Raw genomic sequence first — 26,919 nt, 5'->3', positions numbered from 1 at the left:
GAATTCAAGGTAAGGTAATCAATCTTTAGTTCACAAAGAAAGCTTTATTTAAAAAAAAAAAAAAAAAAATGAGTTTATTAGATTGGCTCCAGCAGACCCCCCGTGACCCTGTAGATAGGATATAGCGGGTTGGATAATGGATGGATGGATGGATGGATAGTTTATTAGAGCTGTAATGGCTTGTGTCATGAAACACTGAGTACAAGCCTTAGGTACTCAATTGCGGTTTGCTGAAAGAGTGTGCTTTGATTTAAAGGAAAAGAGCAATAAGAAAAACACATTGTGCCTTTGAGCATAAGAAAGTATGTCAGGAAAATGATTCAGACACTTAACAACTCTTATCCCATGCACTTGTTTAAAAAGTAACATATTTAGCAGAAAAACAACTGTCCATTTAAGAGGCACTAGGAACAAATGTCAAAGTAATGGCCCCTAATTCAGGTTACTCACTCACGCCAAAGCCCGAGACCTTAGGGACGAAGACGTATTAAACGTATTTAACGTGTAGCATCGTAAAAATGAGCTGGTGATTTACAGGTGTAAATTATAAATAATAAATCCCAATATGATTATGTTTCGGGGCGGCATGGTGGCACAGTGGTAGTGCTGCTGCCTCGCAGTTGGGTTCGCTTCCCGGGTCCTCCCTTTGTGGAGTTTGCATGTTCTCCCCATTTCTGCGTGGGTTTCCTCCCACAGTCCAAAGACATGCAGGTAAGGTGCATTGGCAAACTTAAATTGTCCCTGGTGTGTGCTTGGTGTGTGTGTGCGGCCTGCAGTGGGCTGGCGCCCTGTCCGGGGTTTGTTTCCTGCCTTGCGCCCTGTGTTGGCTGGGATTGGCTCCAGCAGACCCCCGTGACCCTGTAGTTAGGATATAGCAGGTTAGATAATGGATGGATGGATGATTATGTTTCCTTCCCCATCACATCTGAAAACAAAGACAAATATCTTTAATTCCAAATAATTGAACTGTCAGTTTTGCTAGAATGTTACATGCAGAATATGGTCTTAGATCTGCTTAGCCATAGAAGAGTTGATTCTTCATGTGTTGCATCTAGACTCTTGTTTCAGGGCAGGTTTATAAGCTGTGGACGTGGCCCGGACACAGACAGGCGGACATGTTGTTCATCAACCACCACACGTTTATTTACAATATTTACAAATATTAGATTGGTCACACAGACCCAGTTCAGTGCACAAAACACCCCAACACACTCAGTCCTGGCCACAATATGCCTTCTCTTCGGGCCGCCTCCACACTCTCCTCGTGCCTCGTCCTGCTTCCACCCGACTCCAGCCCTGAATGAATGGAGACGGCCCCTTTTAAACAGTCCCCGGATGAGCCCCAGGTGTCCCCAGCATTCCTCCTCTGGCCACGCCCCAGCGTGGCTGAAGTGCCGGCTCTCCTCCCGGCAGCTCTCCGGGCGCCGTCCTAATTCTTCCCCCCAGCACTTCCTGGTGTGGCGGAACTGCTGGGGTAATAAGTCCCCAAGGCATTGGGGCGCCTCCTGGTGGTGACCACGGGCCCCTACAGGGTGGAGCTTCCATGCCCTGTACCCGTGGCCCCCAGAGCAACCAGGAAGGCGGCCCCCATGTGATCCAGGGTGGGCTCTGACCCTCTTCCGGTCCCTCACGGTGTCCCGGCCGGGTCGTTGCCCCTGGCATCCCTGACAAAGCATACCTCGTACTGTTTTCTCTAACATTTATCATTTTTTATAACTGGTTTTGGCTTAGACAACCAACCACTGATGATTTCTTACAAGGAAATGTATTACTGTATCAAAAAGGATTTCTTTCTTTATTGTTTTTAAGTTAACTCTAAATGCAAGCAGATCTGGGCAGCACAGTGACGTAGTAGTAAGGCTGCTGTCTCACGGGAGACCAGGGTTTGCATCCTTGGTCCTGCCCGCGTGGAGTTTGCATGTTCTCCCTGGGTCTAGTTTCCATCCACAGTTCGAAGTGGTTAGGTGGACTGGGGATGCTAAATTGGCCCTTGTGTGCGCCTCTGTGGTTTGGGTTTGTTCACCATGTGATGGGCAGGCACCCTGTTCAGGTGTTATTCCCTCCTTGATCCCAATGCTTGGTAGGACTGGCTTGTGACCCTGCTCAGCGGGTTTAAAGAATGAATGGATGTACAAGTAGATCTGAGTGTGGTTTTGCCAAAAAAAACCCATAATCTACTACTTTTAAATCCTGAATGTAAACATATTGTCTGCTCAGAAAAAAAAACGCAAGTCTTGTGTCTTTCTATTTTTTCTGTGTTGAGCCAAAATGTGAACAAAGCTTTGACAACACGCCAATAACAGTTTGAGCTGCTGAGGTTATTAACCATTACTTCCAGAATCAATACTATCTGGTACAGGACTGTTGAGAAACAAACCACATTCCATCAAGCAGTAATAAAAAGCTGCTTTATATAAAACTTACACTTTTTTTGTTAAAGTCACTGACCTGAAATGTCCTGAAGCATGCTTAACTAAGCAGAAATTAAAAGTTAAAATGAAAACATGGACATAGTTACCTTTAGGTTCCCTCTGTCAAGAGCAGCTACCAGATGCTTCCGGACCTCCACAAGCCTTGGTTTGGTCCCATGAGGACTTGCTCCCAGTTTTATAGGATTTTCCTTCAAATATTGCTGAAGCTTGGCTTCACCCAGCAGCAACTCAGCTAAATCATCTGTAACATACATTAATCATGGACTTAATACTTATTTTCATATATCTATAGCCACTTTTAATTTTATACACCTTCGTTCTCAGTTTATAAGCACTTCTGATATAGGTAAACATTTGAAACCTTCAAGGATGCAGTTTTGTCAGTACCATAAACAAACTTATAAAATGGCATACTATGAGTAACAACAAGTTAAAAAAACAGGAATAGCACAGGGCTCTGTTACTTGCATAAATGGAATTATCTTTTCTTCAGTAAAATAAAGAATATCCACATTCAAAAACAAAGAAGTCATGCCATACACTGAATAAAAAATCTGATGCATTCAGTGCACGCATTTCCCCTACATGAAGTGTAATTTTGGCAGTAAAATAGTACAGTCTGATGAGTGAATCAATGGAATAGAACCTGACCAATTCAAGGACCGGAAGAGCATCACAGTACGCACAAAAATGTTACGTAAGAACGTTTCCACGTTCAAAAAATCGCGATGTATAAAACCTAAACTTGCTGTAAAGCCACGCACATTTCCACGGTAGCTCATACCCTGTCATACGCAAGTTCTCTCACGTTCAAATCGCGATGTATAAAACCTAAACTTGCTGTAAAGCCACGCACATTTCCACAGTAGCTCATACCCTGTCATATGCAAGTTCTCTGCTCGGTTTTGCAGATTGGCGGCACTCAGCGTCAAAGCAGTGCTACTGTTCCTGTGTGGTTATCCTTTCTTTTTTAGATCCACATCCCTGATGTGGCTTTATAAATACACTGAAATTAACCACATATTGTTTATTAGCTTAATGCCTCTGATTGTAATTAACCTGTAACAATATAATGGTCCACAGAATGGTCAAATTATTCCAAATACCGTTGTTATTCTCACTGCACCTCGGATCCCACATCAGATCATCTTTTTCCATATTACTCTCACTGCACTACTCGGAGTATTTATATCACTGTATCTGAGTGTGATTCACAGATGTACAGCAGCTGATCGGTAAGAGAATTACCGGTACACAGCATCAAGCACACACTGCCTCAGCCATGCTGTCTATTGAACTGCTCTTATATCGCAAACGCTTCCTGTACGGACCTCGCGGTTCAGAAACAGTTCCATCCCAAGAACTCTAAACGCACTCAATCAGTCCATCAAGTGCTCCATGTAGAACTGTCTGTACTTATTAGTACGATCACCTCATTGTAAACTTGTGATACAGTTATAATATTACACAACCTGAGCCACTTTATAAAGCGCGTATTTACATATGATGACGATAGAATTTTTGAGATGAAATGCAGCAAAGTATGTTTATTATATTATAGAGATAAAACTTTAACTACACGGTGCCGCACTGCTAGCAAGCCGCTGGCACTCCGTTCACAGATTGTTCCTGCCTTGCGCTGTATTCTTGCTGGTGCGGACGCGACACTGGAAGGACAGATGGATCGAATAATTAAACACGTACTATGAAGATATTTCAATGTTCCTTAAAAGTTTTGAAGAATCGGCGTTCTAAGCTTGCAGATTGCTTAACGTCTAATACAGAGCTGATTGTGTGGCGATTGGGTATTTGGAGAAAGAAAAGCAAGGACAGGAATTGGAGGTTAGTACGTTTGAAAGAGACAGTACTGCTGCAATAAAGTATTTCATTGAAGGTAGCACATGGCACAGCAAGCATCTTGCATGAGACATTAACAATCACTGCGCCACCGTGTTCCCATGTTTAATAACATGCTTTAACTCCTATCATCATGAAAATGATATCATGTATATATCTCAGTATTTTAATTATTCAGAGAGCTGTAATATCACAAATGTAATAGATTCTGTGTCCTGCCGGAGGAAGAGAAAGCCCGGAAGCACGTAGTGATTCACACACATAGAAGGTCAAATACAAAACAAAGCATTTAACGTGCTACTTTAGTTAAGATGGGATTTGAGAAACTAGTAAATTAAATGATTTTAAGATGAAGTTTATGATGTTCTACTTTAATGACAAAATAAACTATGTGGAAATTTCGTGATTAAAGTTGACATTTCTCGTCTATTGTGCCTTTTTTTTTTCTCTGTACCCTAATAAGCTTTCATATGACACTCAGACGGTGGGCTACGACTCGCCTTTCCATGGCAACTTTGAAATCTGCCAGCTTCTTTTTTATTTCAAGCACTCTGCAACTTTGTGAATTTGAGCTTTCAAGTTTCACCGACACACTATGTCACTCAATCAACTTCCTTTTGTTGTTTGTACCATTGTTAAAACCAACAAATAGTACGTTTTTCTTTGCCTCCACTTGGTATTTGCTGAAATTCTTCTATTTTCCCTCTTGCTTTTGCCATTGTCTTTTCACAGAGGGCTGAGCTTAAGGGCTATTTATATTGATTTGCATATTGAAAGAGGCGTAATTCTGGAAGGAGTTGGGGCGGGACAGCAGGCGCGTGCACGAGCGTTACTTTTCATGCTGACCGTGATTTATGTAGCGGAAGAACGTGGAAGTTGGCGTACGCACAGATTTATGCATCTTGATTTTCTTGTGCGTAAGCACATTTCTGCTTTTGTCCGTACGCCATGTTATAGTGTGAATTCTACGCACGGCGTTATACATGAGGTCCCAGGTCTGATGAATTGTGGCTTCCTTCGGACTCTCACGAATACAGTACCGTGGGTGAACAAACTGAACTCAAAAAAATAAGCATTTAAACTCAATGCAAAAAATTTACATGTAAATTGAGCAATATACTTTTATAAATCTCAATTTCTGAACATGTCCCCCATGAAGCTTAGACAAGCAATTGACGATCTGGGGGTTGGGGTATCTAGTGAAGCATCAAGCACCACAGGGAAATGACATACAATCAACAATCATGGGGTCTGGAGGATTGAAACACAGTCGACAAGCTTTGGCTCCGGAGAACACCTGCACTGCAGTTTAAAAACAGGTGAGAGAATGACAGGAGTGCCAGCAGGAGAGATGGGCCGGGTTTAAGCAGTGTTGCATCCCTTGTCTCCCTCACCAGCAAAAATGTCCATCAAACCTTGAGTTCAGTGACGTTTCACAATCAGCTTTCCCAGAAAACAATAATAGGCCTTTACGAACACTCCACCTACAGCAAGGAACCCATAAGAAAGTGCAGTTCTGCAGCTCACTCACAGGTGACAACTGCGTGCACAATACATTTCTTTTCATATCATAAAACAGGAGCACTAACTAATAAATGACCTACAAATGATGGCACACTACAAGATTGAACCACGATAAAGCTGAACAACGCACCTCACTCTATTTTGGCATTTTTCTTTGTTGCACCCCCTGAAATGTTATCTTGCCATGGCCCATCCTCCTTACTCTAAAATATAAACCACAATTCAAATAGTAAGGAAATTAAGGAGAAGGCATGATTAATGTCAAGTATTACAATGCATAAAGGTGTACACTTTGCAGACAGGAATTTAGCTAGGGTTCACCATCTCTCTGTTTTTTCGAGCAATGTAGAAAGATTAGACTTGGAGGTCATATAGTCATTTAGGGGTAATATAAGTTACTCCACATAAAGTGTTTTGGTATGCTTTCCATATTAAAATATTACATCCGTCTATAAAAGGGTTCATAAATGTCAGAAACCTTTTCCAACATATCAGGAAAGCAGGTAAAGGTCAAGTGAACCACAAAGACAAGAATGTACCAGGAGAAGGGTGCTGTATGATTTAAGAAATTAGCAAATGTCCTGTAAACAACAAGACTGGACAGTTGTCATAGACACAGAAATGTCAAGGGTGATGGCTAAACCTAAAGGTATACGAAGAGCAAGAGGATAATGAAATAGACTTTTATTTTAATAAGTCATTGAGGTGTAGACCAATGAACCAATCAGAGTAAATGTATACATTAATCAGCACTCTTATGTAAATTCCCTTGTTTATAAAAACAATTATTTTTTTGACCATTCTGTAACAGATTGCTATGAGAACGCTCTCTGTTCAGCACTTACTGACACGTAATTAAAGACTCAATGAACGAGTTTTCTCCTGTTTGATCACTGGCTTAAAAGGAGTTTTATCCAACTTGTCCTAATACAGGATATGTTTCTTTCTATAATTAAAATGTCAATTTCTACCACAGCAGTTAATTTCCAAAAACAAAGTGGTAGCAGTTCAGACACCAAAACTGAAACAGCTCACGTGGACAATATCAGGTCTTAGCACCGTCACATAGGATTGTTATATACATGTGTTTTGACCAGCGTCTATCAGGCCAACATGCAAGAAGAACGGGGAAAAAAAAAGCTTGCATGTGTCGCTTTTTTAAGGAAGAGGCTTTGATTAACTGCAGGGTTCATGATGGCAGAGCTTTTAGTTTTTTATTTTTTGATTTCCTGGATTTAGATTAGATTAGAGTAACTTTATTAACCCCATGGGGCAATTCTAAGGCCAAAGACATGATACAGCAGCGTTTTTAAAAAAAAGAACAAAAGGAAGTATGAATAAAAGTAGCTTGGTTAAAAGGAAACATGAACCACATGTGGATTTTTTTGGCAAGTTGGAACAGAGTGATAGTGTTATGTGAGCGGTGCTTGGAACGGATCAACCCACTCACCTCAACTCCACAGCTAACCGGGAATATTCATTTTCCCAGGTAAACTTGTTGCAGCTTTCATTTTTATGAAACAGTGCAGACTGTTAAATGAACACTCTCGTAAGCAAGTCAGATTCCTTCAGTTGCTGGCTAAATCTCATCTACCTACCCTGCAAATAGAGATGTTGTACCTTGGACTACTGAGTGACCATTGTGAGGGGTTGGGATGTACGCATTGCATTTGCTTGGAAATCTTTAAATTCGTCTCATCATCCGATATGATGTGTTCAGACAGACAAATACATAGATAGATTCTGTTGGTACTTTATTAATGTTGGTGGCCTGCAACAAACATGGATGGAAGTAATAATCTCTATGTATTTTGTATACATGACCAGAATTGTGAACATACTTAGGAGCCTTATTCTTCTTCTTCTTATTCTTTTGGCTGCTCCCGTTAGGGGTTGCCACAGCGGATCACCTTCTTCCACATCTTCCTGTCATCATCATCTTGTTCTTTCACCCCCATCACCTGCATGTCCTCTCTCACCACACCCATAAACCTTCTCTTAGGCCTTCCTCTTCTCCTCTTGCCTGGCAGCTCTATCCTTAGCATCCTTCTCCCAATATACCCAGCATCTCTCCTCTGCACATGTCCAAACCAACGCAATCTCGCCTCTCTGACTTTGTCTCCCAACCGTCCAACTTGAGCTGGCCCTCTAATATCCTCATTTCTAATCCTGTCCATCCTCGTCACACCTAATACGAATCTTAGCATCTTTAACTCTGCCACCTCCAGCTCTGTCTCCTGTGCCACCATCTCCAACCTATATAACACAGCTGCTCTCACTACCGTCCTGTAGACCTTCCCTTTCACTCTTGCTGATACCCATCTGGCACAAATCACTCCTGACACTCTTCTCCACCCACTCCACCCTGCCTGCACTCTCTTCTTCACTTCTCTTCCACAATGCCCATTACTCTGTACTGCTGAGTATTTAAACTCATCCACCTTCACCAACTCTACTCCCTGCATCCTCGCCATTCCTCTGACTTCTCTATCATTCAAACACATGTATTCTGTCTTGGTCCTGCAGACTTTCATTCCTCTCCTCTCTAGAGCATATCTCTACCTACTCAGGGTCTCCTCAACCTGCTCCCTACTATCACTACAGATCACAATGTCATCAGCAAACATCATAGTCCATGGGGACTCCAGTCTAATCTCGTCTGTCAACCTGTCCATCACCATTGTAAATAAGAAAGGGCTCAGAGGAGCCTTATTGCTGCAATAAATTAAGAGGAAATTTACTTATCCACCAGATGCAATTTAAAACAAAATAATCTGTGGAGGATATAACTGAATCAACTTTTACTCAAAGCCGGCAGTACAATACACGCCCTCTAGTTGGAGGCTATATCAAATTTGATGATTGAGTAGCTGGATCTTGTTGCTTTAGGAATATCAAATTGCATGATTAGAATTTGCAGGGGATGAGAAATGACAAAACTCCATAACAACGTTTCAGGTCAGCTTCAAGTTTCTAAGTAACATAAGCATATCGCATGCTGCCTTCATGGATAAGCATCTTCAGCTATGGACAATTCAGCCACAAACTCTGTCCTTTTACTTTCCTTATTCAATTCTGTCACAGTATGGAGAAAAACGTCAAACAGACAAGCCTCTGTTCTGTTTCGACTCATGTTCTCTACGCCTCATGGCTGCATTGTATGTACAGTCGCGCTTCGACTTTCGCGGCTTCACTCCATCGCGGATTTTAAATGTAAGCATATCTAAATATATATCACAGATTTTTCGCTGGTTCGTGGATTTCTGCGGACAATGTGTATTTTAATTTATGGTACATGCTTCCTCAGTTTGTTTGCCCAGTTGATTTCATACAAAGGACGCTATTGGCGGATGGCTGAGAAGCTACCTAATCAGAGCACATATTACGTATTAACTAAAACTCCTCAATGATATGCGATATGCTTCCTGCGCGGTGCTTGATTGTTTGCTTTTCTCTGCCTCTCTCACTCTCTCAGACATTATCTCTGCCTGATGGACGGGGTGTGAGCAGAGGGGCTGTTTGCACAGAGGATACAGACGCTCCTCTACAAAATGCTGCTTTATCACAGTGCTTCGGCATACTTAAAAGCCCAACAGCACGTATTGATTTTTTGATTGTTTGCTTTTCTCTCTCTCTCTGACATTCTCTGCTCCTGACGGCGCTCCTTTGAAGAGAAGATATGTTTGCATTCTTTTAATTGTGAGAAAGAACTGTCATCTCTGTCTTGTCATGGAGCACAGTTTAAACTTTTGACTAAAGGGTGTTATTTCATGTCTAGAGGGCTCTAATAATGTTAACAGTGTGGGAGAGTTTATAAGGGCTTAAAATATATAAAAATAACCATACAAACATATGGTTTCTACTTCGCAGATTTTCATCTATCACAGGGGGTTCTGGAACGCAACCCCCGCGATCGAGGAGGGATTACTGTATTGTATTTCCGGATGAGCACTCATTGGTTGTTAGCGCTTGCACATACAGAGCCCACCCCTGTAACTTAAGATAAAAATACAACCCGTTTGATTTAGTTGAGGGTGTGTCGCAGACAGCTCTGAAGGAGTTGCTGTTGGGATGTCAAACTACACAACTGGATGTCACTGAAGTGTGCAGCAACTGTCCTGGACTTGCAAGGATTATGTAAACAACGTCTATGACTGAAAAACACTCAGAAAATGAATGTAGTGTGATGGGACTCTAACCCATCATTACGTCTAGTGGCTTCTTTAGGGACATTTTGGATAAGAACTCGTTTTTTGGAAAATACGATACTGGCTAAGTGAGTTTTACCTGCTAAGCCCCCTGTAAAGGGGACAGCCCTCTCCATGCCAACCCTTTGATCAAACGGAGTCTGCATGTTGTTTCTTTTGAAATGTGTTACCATTCCATTCACCATCAGGCTATATAACACTGTTTTCAAACACATTCACTTTCTGCAACATTATTATTTTTTTTTTATCTATACTAGCCGACACCTGCTATAGCATACGGCGGTGTAAGAATAGGAACGGAAAACGGTGAGAAAGGAATTTAGAAATCAAGAAGAAAGAAATACTTCTTGAAAGACACAGTTGTTAATAGGTGTTTTGCTGGAGACGATTTGTGTCAAGAAATAACCCACTGATAGGAACAGGCAGTTGCCGGATCACGGAATAGAGATGACGTTGCACAAAAAACGGTCAACAGAGAACATACTGTCGTTTATTTCATAACAAAGGCTTAGGAAACAACTGTCGCAGTATAACGAAAATAGCAAGGAGCGAAACCAATGCCAATGGTCGAGAGAGTACCTTCCTGTAGCAGGCTACGGAAACGACTCCCAGGCGCACACATGGCCGAAGTGAAAGGTCACGCGGTCAGGCTAGATATAGGGCGGTGACGTGACACCAATGGGGTCATGAAAGAGGAGCGGGGAACGCGGTCGTCCAAAGGAGGAATAGGAATCGAGAAAAGCGGCGTGGGGGTGTATGGGAGGCCGCAGGCAGCATGGGGAACGGTTTGGAAGAAGAGGAATAGGAATCGAGAAATGCCATGTGGGCTGCTTGTGTATGGGGGTTGGCGCTTTTGAAGAGGAAGCAGGACGAACCAATAGGAATTGAGAAATGCCATGTGGGCTGTTTGCGGGGGGCGGGACCAATTTTGAAGAGGAAGTAGGACGAACCAGAAGAGAAATATATATAAGAGATAGGATTTGTAATAAAGCCAGCAGAAACTGGTTAATAGTTCTACCAATGCAGTAACTGTAAAAGGCCATTAGAGAGCACTGCTGCGTGCTGATTTGAAAATGAACTCAATCTGTGAAACTGCAGGGACTCTCCAGTAGAGGGCGATGTTACTTAATGTAGGAGGAAGCAGGACGAACCAGAAGAGAAATACAGGGTGACACAGAAAAACGGGAACTTTTGAAATGCGTAGTGGCAGCCATGTACAGTTGGGAGCACTGCAGAACAGGGACCTTGAGCTGTGAACAATCTCGCCATTTAGTAATTTAGTAATCAATTGCAAGGCAATCAATGGCAGCTGTGCGAGAATTGTTTGGTAACCGTGTCATCTCAAGGTTCGGTGACATTCCCTTGCCCTCAAAATCACCAGATTTGTCCATTTGTGATTTTTTCTTGTGGGGCTACCTTAAGAGTCGGGTCTACACGACTCGGCCAAGGACACTGAATGAACTGAAACAAAGAATTCAAGATGAAATTCGTGGTATCCCAGCTGAGATGTTGCAGCGATCAATGGGGAACCTCAACAGCAGATTGGAAGAATGCATACGTACAGGAGGACGCCATCTACAGGACGTAATTTTCTGACATTGATAATCTGGATTACTGTCTCTTAAAAGGCAAGTTGTAGTGGTTCAATTGCTGTCAATACAATTTTTTTGTTGGATTTCTTCTATTTTTAAAAGTTCCCGTTTTTCTGTGTCACCCTGTATATATAAAAGATAGCCTCCTGATCACCCTACAGAATTTTTATAGAAAGAACTAATGACCAATTGATCAGTTAACTGCTTGTGAAGAGCTTAAATAAATCATCCATCCATCATCCAACCCGCTACATCCTAATTACAGGGTCAAGGGTGTCTGCTGGAGCCAATCCCAGCCAACACAGGGCACAAGGCAGGAAACAAACCCCGGGCAGGGTGCCAGCCTACCACAGGGCACACACACTAGGGACAATTTAGGATCACCAATGCACCTAACCTGCATGTCTTTGGACCGTGATAGGAAACCCACGCAGACACAGGGAGAACATGCAAACTCCACGCAGGGAAGCGAAACCCGGGCCTCCTAACTGCGAGGCAGCAACGCTACCCACTGCGCCACCTTAAATAAATCAATTAACAAAAATTAGTGTTACCAAAGTGTGCCTAATTGACAGTTTACAAAGAGTGGATCCAGCTCCCACCTTCTCTTTAAATCTCTAGTGGTTTGCCCCATGCTTGTATGAGTTTCCTCCAACAGTACGACAAGCTGTCAGGTCAGCTGGTAGTTCTAAACTGGCAGAGCTTTTGAACGGCACTAAATGTGCAGAGGATGGCACTGCCAGTTAGCAACATTTGGTCCCTTGTTCTTTTCCCTGCCGCTGTGCTTACTATGACTTATATGGGCTTCTATCCATGTTTCCATGGACTCCCACCTACAGTATGTAGAAATGTTGACGAGATCATCTAAACTCCCCAAGTACTTGTTAAGAGAATCCTGTCCCAGTTTGTCTCCAGTTTTGCATCTGTTTCTCAGGGGTGGGATCTGACCTCTCACTGCCATGACTAATGTACACAGTGGACTGATTCATTTCTTCACATGGCAACCACAAGCACAAAACAAATCAGGAAAATGAATTGTTACATGTGAGGACATGCACTGACAGACTGGCGCTGGGACACATTAAAAGCAACATTCCAGATAGCCATCATAATCACCTGCAGTCTGCATATCTTCACAACCAGTCTAGAGAGCGGGCCATGTCTCTTGCAAGTTGCCATTTCTTGCTACCCTTGCATTTCTGGATATTACAAACTGACGTGGCAGACTCCTCAACATCTAATACTGTTGTATCAGCAAGGCTGATCACCAACATCCTGAAATAAGGACTTTCTGTAGTGCCACCCTCTGCACTTTAAGTGCACACTTCCTAACCAACAGAGCTCAGCATGTAAGGATTGGCAGAATCGCATCCTGAGTCACACGGACACTTCACAAGGTAGTATGGTGAGCCCTCTTCTGTACTCCTCCTTCACCTCTGACTCGGTGGCCAGACACAGCTCCAATACTACCATGAAATTTCTTGATGTCACCAACATCATAGGCCAGATCACCAACAATGACATGAGAAGAGGTCTGCCTGCTGTTTCAATGGTGCCAGGACACTCTTAACTTTATAACCGTAGCAAAACCAAAATGATGGAAACAGAAGAAAGACTCTGTTGTGATGGTGAATAGCTTTATATTTCTTGGAGTGACTATCACTGATGGACTGAAGTGGGCATCGCACATTTCGGCAATTGTCAAAAAGACTCACCAGGTCCACCACGCCCTCGACCCTCTGCAGTTCGCATACCAGGAGAAGGTGGGAGCGGATGATGCCATCATCTGTATGCTACACCGATCCTTCTCCCACTTGGACAGAGGTAGTGGTGCTGTAAGAATTATGTTTCTGGACTTCTCTAGCGCCTTCAACACCATCCAACCTCTGCTCCTCAGGGACAAGCTGACAGAGATGGAAGTAGATTCATACCTGGTGGCATTGATTGTTGACCATCTTACTGACAGACCCCAGTATGTGCGTCTCGGGAACTGCAGGTCTGACATTGTGGTCAGCAGCTCAGGAGTGCCGCAGGGGACTGGACTTTCTCCGGTCCTGTTCAGCCAACATACATCGGACTTCCAATATGACTCAGAGTCCTGCCATGTGCAAAAGTTCACTGACGACATTGCTATGGTGGGCTGCATCAGGAGTGGGCAGGAGGAGGAGTATAGGAACCTAATCAAGGACTTTGTTAAATGGTGCGACTCAAACCACCTACACCTGAACACCAGCAAAACCAAGGAGCTGGTGGTGGATTTTACGAGACCCAGGCCCTTCATGGACCCTGTGATCATCAGAGGTGACTGTGCAGAGGGTACAGACCTATAAATACCTGGGAGTGCAGCTGGATGATAAACTGGACTGGACTGCCAATACTGATGCTCTGCGCAAGAGAGGACAGAGCCGACTATACTTCCTTAGAAGGTTGGCGTCCTTCAACATCTGCAATAAGATGCTGCAGATGTTCTACCAGACGGTTGTGGCGAGCGCCCTCTTCTACAAGGTGGTGTGCTGGGGAGGCAGCATAAAGAAGAGGGACGCCTCACACATGGACATAATGGTGAGGAAGGCAGGCTCTATTGTAGGCACGGAGCTGGACAGTTTGACATCTGTGGCAGAGCGACGGGCGCTGAGCAAACTCCTGTCAATCATGGAGAATTCACTGCATCCACTGAACAGGATCATCTCCAGACAGAGGAGCAGCTTCAGCGACAGACTGCTGTCACCATCCTGCTCCACTGACAGACTGAGGAGACCCCACACTATGTGACTCTTCAATTTCAGCCAGGGGGGTAAACGTTAACACTACACAAGATTATAGACTGTTATACCTTCATTTTTATTACTCTTTAATTTAGTATTGTTTTTTATCAGTATGCTGCTGCTGGAGTATGGGAATTTCCCCTTGGGATTAATAAAGTATCTATCTATCTATCTATCTATTTTTATCTATCTATCATATAGTGCCCTTCATATCTATCTATGTATTATATAGTGCCCTTCATATCTATCTATGTATTATATAGTGCCCTTCATATCTATCTATCTATCATATAGTGCCTTTCATATCTATCTATGTATTATATAGTGCCTTTCATATCTATCTATCTATCTATCAGCACCTTTAATTAATCAGAAGTCTGAGGGTAACTTCCATTTCTCCATTTGTTCTCATCCACTTTTACAACTGCAAACTGAACATGATCCTCAAGATTGACTGAAGAACATAAACTGTGATGAATTCTCCACAGAATGTTACTGGCACAAGGTGTCTTTTCCTCAGAACATATACAACATTTGCCACCTTAGGAAGGCAGAATTTCATAATTAAAGACCTCAGCCATCCTGCATCCTGCACAGCCGCTTTTCTCACTCACGACGCAGGGTCAATAGTATGTTGACCGTTTGTATCCAGAGGACATAAGGATACCTATTGGCCACACATAAGCAAAAATACTGTATGGGTTCTTGTACATTATGGTTAGCTAGACATACAATATATAAATGTAAATATATGTTGCACTCTGTCTGTCTTTTGGTTGGTATTATATCTCTGTCACTATTCTGAGGCGACATACTGCACTATATCCACATAACAATAACACAATAGCGCATGGCAGTTCTGTTTTGGAAAACTCCTCATTAATGACATTTCAGAGGAGAATGGTCAGACATGTTTGTGGTAACAGAAAGACCACAAATACTCAAATTACGTCTCTTTACAACTCTGGTATGCAGTGGGACTTCTCTGAATGACCAGTGTGTTAAATCCTGAACAGGATCTTAATGCTGCTTTCATTTTTATGACAAACATTAGAACACTCCAGACGAGAACAGGCCATTCAGCCCAACAAAGCTCACCAGTCCTATCCACTTATCCCGAACGTCTTACTGTCTACCACGCTACTTGGTCGCTTATTCCAAGTGTCTGTGGTTCTTTGTGTAAAGAAAAAGTTCCTACTATTTATGCAAAATTTTCCCTTAACAAGTTTCCAACTGTGTCCCCGTGTTCGTGATGAACTCATTTTAAAGTCACCATCTTGATCCACTGGACTGATTTCCTTCATAATTTTAAACACTTCAATCACGTCACCTCTTCATCTTCTTTTGCTTAAACTGTAAAGGCTCAGCTCTTTTAATCTTTCCTCATAATTGAACCCCTGTAGTCCTGGAATCAGCCTTGTCGCTCTTCTCTGGACCTTCTCTAGCGCTGCTATGTCCTTTTTGTAGCCTGGAGACCAAACCTGCACCCAGGACTCCAGTACACAAGTATGTATGATCTACTGTTATACCATCAGTATTATGCTCATATCGTTATTTTTTACATGTACAGGGTGGTCCAGATCTAACCATGCAGATCCACATCGTCTGGATGACTTTGATTTATGTGGGGACGATTCCAGTTCGGCACAAAGACGATTCTTCATGTCGTCAGTTCGCACACTTCTCGATGGCCCGGGATTTTTTGGGTAATTTTCTATGTAATAAATTATAGCGTAATGAAAATTGCATAATTAGATCTGGACCCCCCTATACAAAATGTATTCTTGATGTTGTGCTCTTTGCCGATGTGTTTTTAATTGTATGTTGTGGTCTCTCTGTAAAACTTGCTGGCAAACCAAATTTCCCTCTTGGGATTATACAAATAAATAAAATAGTGAATATTTCCCCTAGGGATTATAATAAAGCATCTATCTATCTAAATAGAATTGGCAGAGCAGATTTGTAGCGTCAAGGTGCGATAACGACTGCCTGACGCTATACAGTCAGTAATGTGAAAAATCCTTAAGGAATGAACCATAACTCACAGAAATCACTCAGGCAAATGTTTTGGTGAGGCAAACAGGGTCCTACCATGTAAATAATAGATAATTAGTAATTACATTTAAAAAGCACTTTACACAGATAGGGTGGAGCCACTTCAACCACCACCATTGCAAAAAAATGCATATGTAAAAACTAGACAAAAAAAACACGAGATTTGTTAAAGCAAGCTAAATAAATCATAAATACAATTTTTTTGATTAGTCAATAATTCTTACAATAAGGAATACAAGCTTTAATTTCATGATATAAATATTTTTTACTTGCTTAGATTTCATTTTTTGCAGTGTAGCTTCAACTGGATGACGCAACAGCAGCCAACGGTATGTTCGCCACACATTAGGTCTTAATGCTGGTTTAATTTTAATGAATAACCATCAGTATTATGTTCATATCTTTATTTATAGTTTATGAGAGTGACAGCCAATAATTGAGAGGGGTCCACAATGACCAGGCTGCGGTGGGCAGGTTAGCCAGGTCATTGGACATACATTGTTCAGCTTTCATAACCTCAGCTCTAGGTCTCATCTGACTGACAGTGACATTTCTTTTCAGTGTCCACGTCACTGCACTGGTGCCTTGGGATCCACACACAGATCTCAGGGTAAGCGCCCCCTGCTGGTTTCACCAGCAACTCTTCCAGCAGCAACCCCAGTTTTTCCTGGATGGTCTCCCATCCAAGTACAGCACAGTATTATTGGCTGCACCCAAACACGTGTTAGCTTCAAGTGGACTACCTGTTCAGAGTGCAGCTCGTATGGCTGCTGGTACTGGGTAGGTGGACTTAATAAAGCGATCGCGGAGTGTAAATTGATAGGTATGATGCTAGAGAACAAAATGTCACTTAAAGCTGTCACAAATTAAATGAAAACTATTCCATATTGAGTATTCTTGAGGTACAATCATCAAAAACCGAAAACAAAGGAGCATTATTTCTCACAAACTGAGGACTTTGTGCCGAGTACAGTTATTATAAGTCAGTGAACTAAAATAAAAAAAGGTTGCTCGTCACCAAAAGGGCTTACAACATTTCTTTCAGTTCCTCCCGGAAGGCTGCCCGATCTTTAACCTTAACAGAATGACCAGCAGAGGCTACAAGCTCGGCGGCGCCCCACATTAACGATCTTTAGGTGAAGAGCTCAATCCGAGCCTAAGCAACAAGTGTCTAAATTCACAATGAATGCAGAGGTTCAAGTCCATCGGTGCCCTCCAATCTCCACGTATCAGACGGGGCCGCGACCCATCAAAATAACTGCGATAACGTAACTCTAGGGATGGTGCTGCTGGACTGACAGCTGCTCCCACGAAGGGGGCACTGCCACCTGTCACAGTCAAATCGTGCCGAGATGGAGACCCCACGGCTCGCCACCTTCGCAGTCTCTTTTCCGGCTCCGGGTATAACGAAAAGCGCAGGCCTCTACGGGTTTCAAGGCCTCACATTGATATTATTTGACTCATTTTTTTTTTCCCTACCGTTTGCAATGGGCTTTGCTGACAGCTGTTTGGCCAGATCCGGAATCCGGTCCCATTGTCCCTCGGAGCGGCACCGCTCGATTTCGGTCTCTAACCGAGATCCCAGCTTCTTCGTTGCCATCTTCCCGAAAGCAGACTCGAAGGGGAACGGAGACTACACCAAAGCCGGCGAGCAGCGGCCGTGGAACAGCGAGGGGAATCACAGGGGAACAGCGACACATAGCGGTGCCTTCGAGAACTGCCTGAATAATGCGCAGAGAATGGTGACTGCAATTAACCGCGCTCGAAGAAATCACATAAACCCTGCCGGGGATATTAAAGCAAGGGGCGGAGGGATCACACGTCCTCGACCACCCCGACAGCGAGCTGCAAAAGAAAGAGACGGCTGAACACCCAGCTCGGCAGGTGCAATGTGGATTGACACTTCGTCCTTCTTTATACAGCCATGTGAAAAAGTAAGTGTACCCCATGGAGACTCTTCACTGTATTAGAATAGGCAAACATTAAATCTTCATGTAAAACAGTGCCTACAGGTAAAGGTGATGTACATTGATAAAAACACGAGGAACTTTAGCCTTTTTTAATTATTTATTCAACAACAATATCGATAGATTTTATGAGTGAAAGGTAAGTAAACAGTGCCTACAGGTAAAGGTATAGTATACATGGATAAAAACAAGAGGAAATTTTGCCTTTTTAATTGGTCAATTATCATCCAAACCGCTATATCTTAACTACAGGGTCACGGGAGTCTGCCGGAGCCAAACCCAGCCAGCACGGGGAGCAATGCAGGAACAAAATCCCCGGGCAGGGCGCCAGCCCACTGCAGGGCACACACCCACCCACCTACACTAGGGACAATCTAGGGTCACCAATGCACCTAACCTGCATGTCTTTGGACAGTGGGAGGAAACCCACGCAGACACGGAGAGAACATGCAAACTCCACGCAGGGATGACCAGTGAAGCGAACCCCTTACTGCCAGGCAGCAGTGCTACCCACTGCACCACCATACCACCCCTTTTTAATTATTTATTCAACGACAATATTGATAAATTGCATGGGTGAAAGGTAAGTCCACCCTTGGCCTCAGAAGCTGCTATTGTCCCGAATAACAGAAATTACTTCTTGTTTGCGTTTTGCATAATTGCCCACCAGTCACTTGCATCAGTTCGGTGAGATTTTTGACCAATCCTCCACGGAAAATAGATAGACAGATAGATAGATAGATAGATAGATAGATAGATAGATAGATAGACAGATAGATATGAAAGGTACTATATGATAGATAGATAGATAGATAGATAGTGTGGCAGTAGGGGCAGTAGTGCACCCTTGAACCCTCAGGTATAACTCCAGACACCAGGTAACAGTCCACGACCTTTTTATTTTCTTTTCTTCCAGTGCACCAAGCACCTTCCACACTACTCATAAACTCTTTAAACCAAACACAATAACCTCTCCTCCTCGCCCAGACACTTTGCTCCTCTCCCACCCAGCACAGCTCAGTGTCTGGACTGAGGCACCGTCCTTTTATAGCCCCTGACCCGGAGGTGTTCCTGTCCCAGCAGTCCACAGTTCCTTATTCCTTCCGGGTCAGGGCAATCAGTCTTTTACTTCACCCCGGGAGCATGCCATTCCTTCCCGTCACGTGACTGTGACGTACTCCCGGGTCATAAGGCACAACAGATCCCACAAGTCCCCCCACAGCGACTCCTGGTGGTTCCCAAGGTATCCAGCAGGGCTGTGTATAAACACTACAGAGTCCATAAGGCCCTGCTGGACCTCGGGGCATGATCTTGCTGTCGGGAGAGCTCCTCCTGTCGGCCTGGGGGTGCGGACCGGCCTGGGAAGCCGGCAGTCTTCCACAATAGATAGATACTTTATTAATCCCAAGGGGAAATTCACATAATCCAGCAGCAGCATACTGATAAAAATAAACAATATTAAATTAAAGAGTGATAACAATGCTAGTATAACAGATAATAACTTTGTATAATGTTAACGTTTACCCCGCCGGGTGGAACTGAAGAGTCACATGGTGTGAGGTCTCCTCAGTCTGTCAGTGGAGCAGGATGGTGACAGCAGTCTGTCTCTGAAGCTGCTCCTCTGTCTGAAGATGATCCTGTTCAGTGGATGCCGTGGATTCTCCATGATTGACAGGAGTCTGCTCAGCGCCCGTCGCTCTGCCATGGATGTCAAACTGCCCAGCTCTGTGCCTACAATAGAGCCTGCCTTCCTCACCAGTTTGTCCAGACGTGAGGCGTCCCTCTTCTTTATGCTACCTCCCCAGCACACCACCGCGTAGAAGAGGGCGCTCGCCACAACCGTCTGATAGAACATCTGCAGCATCTTATTACAGATGTTGAAGGACCTCAGCCTTCTAATGAAGTATAGTCGGCTCTGTCCTCTCTTGCACAGAGCATCAGTATTGGCAGCCCAGTCCAGTTTGTCATCCAGCTGCACTCCCAGGTATTTATAGGTCTGCACCCTCTGCACAGTCACCTCTGATGATCACGGGGTCCATGAGGGGCCTGAGTCTCCTAAAATCCACCACCAGCTCCTTGGTTTTGCTGGAGTTCAGGTGTAAGTGGCTTGAGATGCAAGGTATTTGATTTGATTCTTGCATGTACTGCCCATTTCAACTCCCAACTAAACATTTTAAAAGGGTTCAAATCAGGGCTTTGACCAGGTCAGTCCATCACCCCCCATTTCTTCTTTTTTAGCCATCCCTAGGTGTGTTTAAGATTATTACCATGTTGAAATTTTTGGTTCAGCTTCAACTTTTGGAGAGATGGCTTCACATTCTCTTTAGCACACTTTGACACAATGCAGAATTCATAGCTAACTCAACGACTGAAAGCTGAGCAGGTTCTAAGGCAGCAAAGCAACACCAAACCCTAACATTTCTATCACCATACTTTGCAGATGGTATGAGCCTCTTCTCCTTCATTGCACCAAGCATGCCTACTGTTACAATGGCCAGACATCTCTTATCTTTGGTTCATCTGTTCGAAGCACATTGTTCCAGAAGTCCTGATCTTTGTCTAAATGACCAGTGCACCCATGCAAACACCTGCAGGGAATACTGAGAACTGTAGACTCATTGGGCAGGCCTGCTGGGTTCCAAAAGTGCTGCCTGGGGTAGCTTCAGGGAAAGACTGCCCATATTTGGGCCTGACCTGGAAGTGCTTCCTTTGGGTGATGTCTCAGCATTGGATGTATTCCCAGGTCCAGGATAAAAGAAGCCATCTCACCCCAGTCTGAGAGAGTTGAGGGCAGTGTAGGGTGACACTTACCTAGGGAGGTCTGGAGGTAAGAAGAAAAAGGTTTATATTCTGTCGACAAAGCCTGTACAAATATACAGTGCTTAATAAAATAAGCATATTTGAACCCAGGACTTTGGGTGGTCTCTGCTATCCCCCTAAAGGTCCCAAACTGAAATGGATCTAACAAACACTGAGATTTCTTTTTAAACATTTCAGATGATTTAATTAACCAGCGAAATCAGAACCACTGGTTTGAAGCCATTTACGGTTTTAGGGTTTTTGTTTGTAGCCCCTAAAATTACTGTTGCCTGTTTTTACAGCTTTGGAACCTTTCTGCTGTTCTAATGACAACCTAAAAATAAAAGAATTAAAAGAGGAGCTGTGCTGCTCAGCACATTTCAAGAGATAGAAGTTTTTGCTTTCTAAAAATGTTGTCTACATCCTTCCGAGCAAACAATATCACATCTTTATTTGAAACCCAATGCTTCAGGCATTGCACTTGCTCAGTAAAATCAAACAACTCACATCTCAAGTCGTATTCATTAATCCCACTAGCCAAATCAGAGTTGGAGTTAAAACCAGAGACCCTGATATGTTATTAAGTTCAGGTTCAGGTCCATGGAGGTCAGAGCCTACTGTATATCCACAAAGCTAGGAGAGAAATCGTAAACCACCATTCACATGTTTTAGGCCAGTTTCACGTTGCCAATGAACCTAATGGACATCTTTGTGGTGACAGAGGAAGACCAAGGAACCCGATATGTGGAGAACAACCATACCCCACATTGACATCAGTCAGGCTGGGTCCAGCAGCATTAACCAGCTCTTCAAATTCAAGGTCATCTTCTTCCGGGTGCTCCTGTTTTCCTCCCACAGTCCAAAGACATGCAGAGCAAGTAGACTGGCATTGCTAACTTGGCCCTTGTGTGTTTCTTTGTGTGTGTTCACCCTGTGATGGGCTGGTGAAGTGTTCGGGGATTTCTCCTTCCTTGCACCCAGGATTGGCTCCAGTTTCCCCGCACCCCTGGTCTGTATAATCAGGTTCAGAAAGTGGATGGATGGATTTCCATTCTTGCTATCGTGAGGTTAGCAGAGAGCACCTGTCCTAAGTAGAGAAGACGAAGCCCACTGAAGTCCCGTATGTTAAGCCAAAATAACATTTAGAGATATTGCAACATGAATTTTAGATACCTTAAAATGCAGTTTACTTTTTAAGATACCTGAAAGCTGTTTCTAGACATCTCAGAATATGTTCCTTTACATTTTAGGATATCTGCAGTACACTTTCAGATATCTCATTTGAAGATATTTCAGATGCAGACTTCATCCATCCATCCTCTTCCGCTTATCTGAGATCGGGTCGCGGAGACAGCAGCTTGAGCAGAGATGCCCAGACCTCCCTCTCCCCGGCCACTTCTTCTAGCTCTTCTGGGAGAATCCCAAGGCGTTCCCAGGCCAGCCGAGAGACATATTCCCTCCAGCATGTCTTCCCTGGGGCCTCCTCCCAGTCGGACGTGCCCAGAACACCTCACCAGGGAGGCGTCCAGGAGGCATCCTGATCAGATGCCCCAGCCACCTCATCTGACTCCTCTCGATGCGGAGGAGCAGCGGCTCTACTCTGAGCCCCTCCTGGATGACTGAGCTTCTCACCCTATCTTTAAGGGAAAGCCCAGACACCATGCGGAGGAAACTCATTTCAGCCGCTTGTATTCGTGATCTCGTTCTTTCGGTCACTACCCATAGCTCATGACCATAGGTGAGGGTAGGAAGGTAGATCGACTGGTAAATTGAGAGCTTTGCCTTACAGCTCAGCTCCTTTTTCACCACGACAGACTGATGCAGAGCTCGCATCACTGTGGACGCCGCACCGATCCGCCTGTCGATCTCCCACTCCATTCTTCCCTCACTCGTGAACAAGACCCCGAGATACTTGAACTCCTCCACTTGGGGCAGGATCTCTCCCCCAACCCTGAGAGGGCACTCCACCCTTTTCCGGCTGAGGACCATGGTCTCAGATTTGGAGGTGCCGATTCTCATCCCAGCCGCTTCACACTCAGCTGTGAACCGATCCAGAGAGAGCTGAAGATCACGGCCTGATGAAGCAAACAGGACAACATCATCTGCAAAAAAGCAGTGACCCAATCCTGAGTCCACCAAACCGGACCCCCTCAACACCCTGGCTGTGCCTAGAAATTCTGTCCATAAAAGTTATGAACAGAATCGGTGACAAAGGGCAGCCCTGGCAGAGTCCAACTCTCACTGGAAACGGGCTCGACTTACTGCCGGCAATGCGGACCAAGCTCTGACACCGGTTGTACAGAGACCGAACAGCTGTTATTGGGGGTCCGGTACCCCATACTCCCGGAGCACCCCCCACAGGATTCCCCGAGGGACACGGTCGAACGCCTTTTCCAAGTCCACAAAACACATGTAGACCGGTCGGGCAAACTCCCATGCACAATTCCCTATCCTACCAATTTTAATGGCAATTCTACCTATTTTAAGATATTTTTAACATGTATTTGTGATATCTAAAACAGCATTTCTGATGCCTCAAAATGACTTTAGATGTATTTTAAGATATCTTGAAATTTATCTGAAGGAATTTATTTCAAAATACCTTAAACTGCACTTAAGTTATCTCAAAATGCATTTCAAATATCTGAAAATATACAGCGTGTCATTTCAAGACATCAGAAAACCTTTTTGGGATATCTTAGAATGCATTTTGAAACATCTCTAAAGGTGAATTCAGATTGCTATAGTCCTACTCATCTGTGAGTTGAACAGGTAAGCAGGCTCAAGCTGGTGACTCGAATTAAGAAACTGCTCAGCCACCGGTCCAGACAGAACACACTAAAAGATGCTAGCAGTCTCTTCCACGCTCCTTCAGAGTGTCGTGGAGGTATCTTTGTGAATGTTCTCCAGATCTGATCGGAGTTCTCCCACAATATGTATTACATAGCGTCGGTGCTCTACTGTGAAGTGTGCACTGCAATGAGGAATTCTTTACAAATATTGTCCAGCTTCTAACTCGGTATTTTATAGGCTTTGGTGACTCTGGGATTAATTCAATTATCAGGAAAAGCTGAGTGCATAATGAATATCAAAGTATTAACTCTTCTGTATAATCTATGCAATTCAGAAGACGAGTTATAGCATTAAATTTACTTATTTGGCCAAATCCAAGATAACTTGTAATTTTGGAGATAAAATTGGTTGCATTTCTTTTGGGTTTCCCATTAAAAGTACAGGTAGGTCAAGTGACTTGCTCGTGGTTACACAGTGTCAGTTGTGGGATTTGAAATCCACTTGCAGATTAAGACCCCACCAGGGCCGTTCTTAGCAGTTTGGCGGCCCTACGCGGTTCAGAAATGTACAGGCCTCGGATTGGGTTAGGGGGGGCTTCCCCGGTGCTCAGGAAAAAGGCCTTAGATGACCAGTAGGCCTACATGTCCGCTTGTGTGTATGCAGAGTGGTAAGATACTGATTTTGTTCTGGATCTGGTAAAGGCCGGTAATATAAGGATATTTCATGATTTTATGGGGATCTCTCTGAATGAGTCCGAAACGAATCTCTAAAATTAACGTTTGCTATAGTGCTGCAGGATTAGCTCATACCGGGCCCTGGAGGAACGAGGATTAGGATGTAGGGCCTATGTGATATATTAGCTTTACGTTTAATTAATAATCCAAATAATAATATACAGTGGTGTGAAAAACTATTTGCCCCCTTCCTGATTTCTTATTCTTTTGCATGTTTGTCACACAAAATGTTTCTGATCATCAAACACATTTAACCATTAGTCAAATATAACACAAGTAAACACAAAATGCAGTTTTTAAATGACGGTTTTATTATTTAGGGAGAAAAAAAATCCAAACCTACATGGCCCTGTGTGAAAAAGTAATTGCCCCCTTGTTCAAAAATCACCTAACTGTGGTGTATCACACCTGAGTTCAATTTCCAGGCCTGATTACTGCCACACCTGTTTCAATCAAGAAATCACTTAAATAGGAGCTGCCTGACACAGAGAAGTAGACCAAAAGCACCTCAAAAGCTAGACATCATGCCAAGATCCAAAGAAATTCAGGAACAAATGAGAACAGAAGTAATTGAGATCTGTCAGTCTGGTAAAGGTTATAAAGCCATTTCTAAAGCTTTGGGACTCCAGCGAACCACAGTGAGAGCCATTATCCACAAATGGCAAAAACATGGAACAGTGGTGAACCTTCCCAGGAGTGGCCAGCCGACCAAAATTACCCCAAGAGTGCAGAGACGACTCATCCGAGAGGTCACAAAAGACCCCAGGACAACGTCAAAAGAACTGCAGGCCTCACTTGCCTCAATTAAGGTCAGTGTTCACGACTCCACCATAAGAAAGAGACTGGGCAAAAACGGCCTGCATGGCAGATTTCCAAGGCATAAACCACTGTTAAGCAAAAGAACATTAGGGCTCGTCTCAATTTTGCTAAGAAACATCTCAATGATTGTCAAGACTTTTGGGAAAATACCTTGTGGACTGATGAGACAAAAGTTGAACTTTTTGGAAGGCAAATATCCCGTTACATCTGGTGTAAAAGGAACACAGCATTTCAGAAAAAGAACATCATACCAACAGTAAAATATGGTGGTGGTAGTGTGATGGTCTGGGGTTGTTTTGCTGCTTCAGGACCTGGAAGGCTTGCTGTGATAGATGGAACCATGAATTCTACTGTCTACCAAAAATCCTGAAGGAGAATGTCCGCCATCTGTTCGTCAACTCAAGCTGAAGCGATCTTGGGTGCTGCAACAGGACAATGACCCAAAACACACCAGCAAATCCACCTCTGAATGGCTGAAGAAAAAAAATAAAATGAAGACTTTGGAGTGGCCTAGTCAAAGTCCTGACCTGAATCCAATTGAGATGCTATGGCATGACCTTAAAAAGGCAGTTCATGCTAGAAAACCCTCAAATAAAGCTGAATTACAACAATTCTGCAAAGATGAGTGGGCCAAAATTCCTCCAGAGCGCTGTCAAAGACTCATTGCAAGTTATCGCAAACGCTTGATTGCAGTTATTGCTGCTAAGGGTGGCCCAACCAGTTATTAGGTTCAGGGGCAATTACTTTTCACACAGGGCCATGTAGGTTTGGATTTTTTCTCCTAAATAATAAAAACATCATTTAAAAACTGCATTTTGTGTTTACTTGTGTTATATTTGACTAATGGTTAAATGTGTTTGATGATCAGAAACATTTTGTGTGACAAACATGCAAAAGAATAAGAAATCAGGAAGGGGGCAAATAGTTTTTCACACCACTGTATGATAGTCTCAAAACGCACCATCCGCCACTGATCCACGTTGTGCAATGGTTTATCCAGACTGAGCGATCGCTATTTATACATTCCCAGTCCCGCGGCCATGCCCCGATTCCCTGCCTGCTGCCCCCTGCTCCTACCCTTCTCCTCTGAATTTGACTCAGAACGATAACATTTAGGATGAGGAGGGTATCGTGACACATGACGTGAGGGACTGGCACAAACAAAAAAAAAATTGTAAGTCGGGGCCGGGGGCCCTATGCCATGGGTGTCAAACTCTGGTCCTGGAGGGCCACAGTGGCTGCAGGTTTTCTTTCTAACCATCTTCTTCATTAGGGACCAGCTTGTGTTGCTAATTAACTTCTTTTTCTTTAGTTTTAGTTAACTTGACTCAGACCCCTTAGTTTTCCTTAATTAGCAGCCAAACAATAATGAGA

At 43.6% G+C, this 26,919-nt stretch overlaps 1 protein-coding gene across 1 annotated transcript in view; it reads right to left on the bottom strand.

Moving 5' to 3' along the window:
- The window catches only part of ttc7b (tetratricopeptide repeat domain 7B), a 176,557-nt gene extending 158,455 nt beyond the window's left edge, over positions 1–18,102 (bottom strand). The window contains exons 1-2 of the mRNA XM_039741203.1: positions 17,913–18,102; positions 2,519–2,673 (exon numbers count right to left, since the gene is read on the bottom strand). Coding sequence (XP_039597137.1) covers positions 2,519–2,673; positions 17,913–18,033 — 276 coding nt within the window. The 5' untranslated portion in view covers positions 18,034–18,102. The remainder of the gene's footprint in view (positions 1–2,518; positions 2,674–17,912) is intronic.
- Positions 18,103–26,919: the final 8,817 nt, after the last annotated feature.

The sequence above is a fragment of the Polypterus senegalus genome, chromosome 18 (assembly GCF_016835505.1).
Source record: "Polypterus senegalus isolate Bchr_013 chromosome 18, ASM1683550v1, whole genome shotgun sequence".
NCBI lineage: Eukaryota > Metazoa > Chordata > Cladistia > Polypteriformes > Polypteridae > Polypterus > Polypterus senegalus.
The sequence above is the reverse complement of the archived record's forward strand: the minus strand, read 5'-3'. Positions and strand labels throughout refer to the sequence as shown.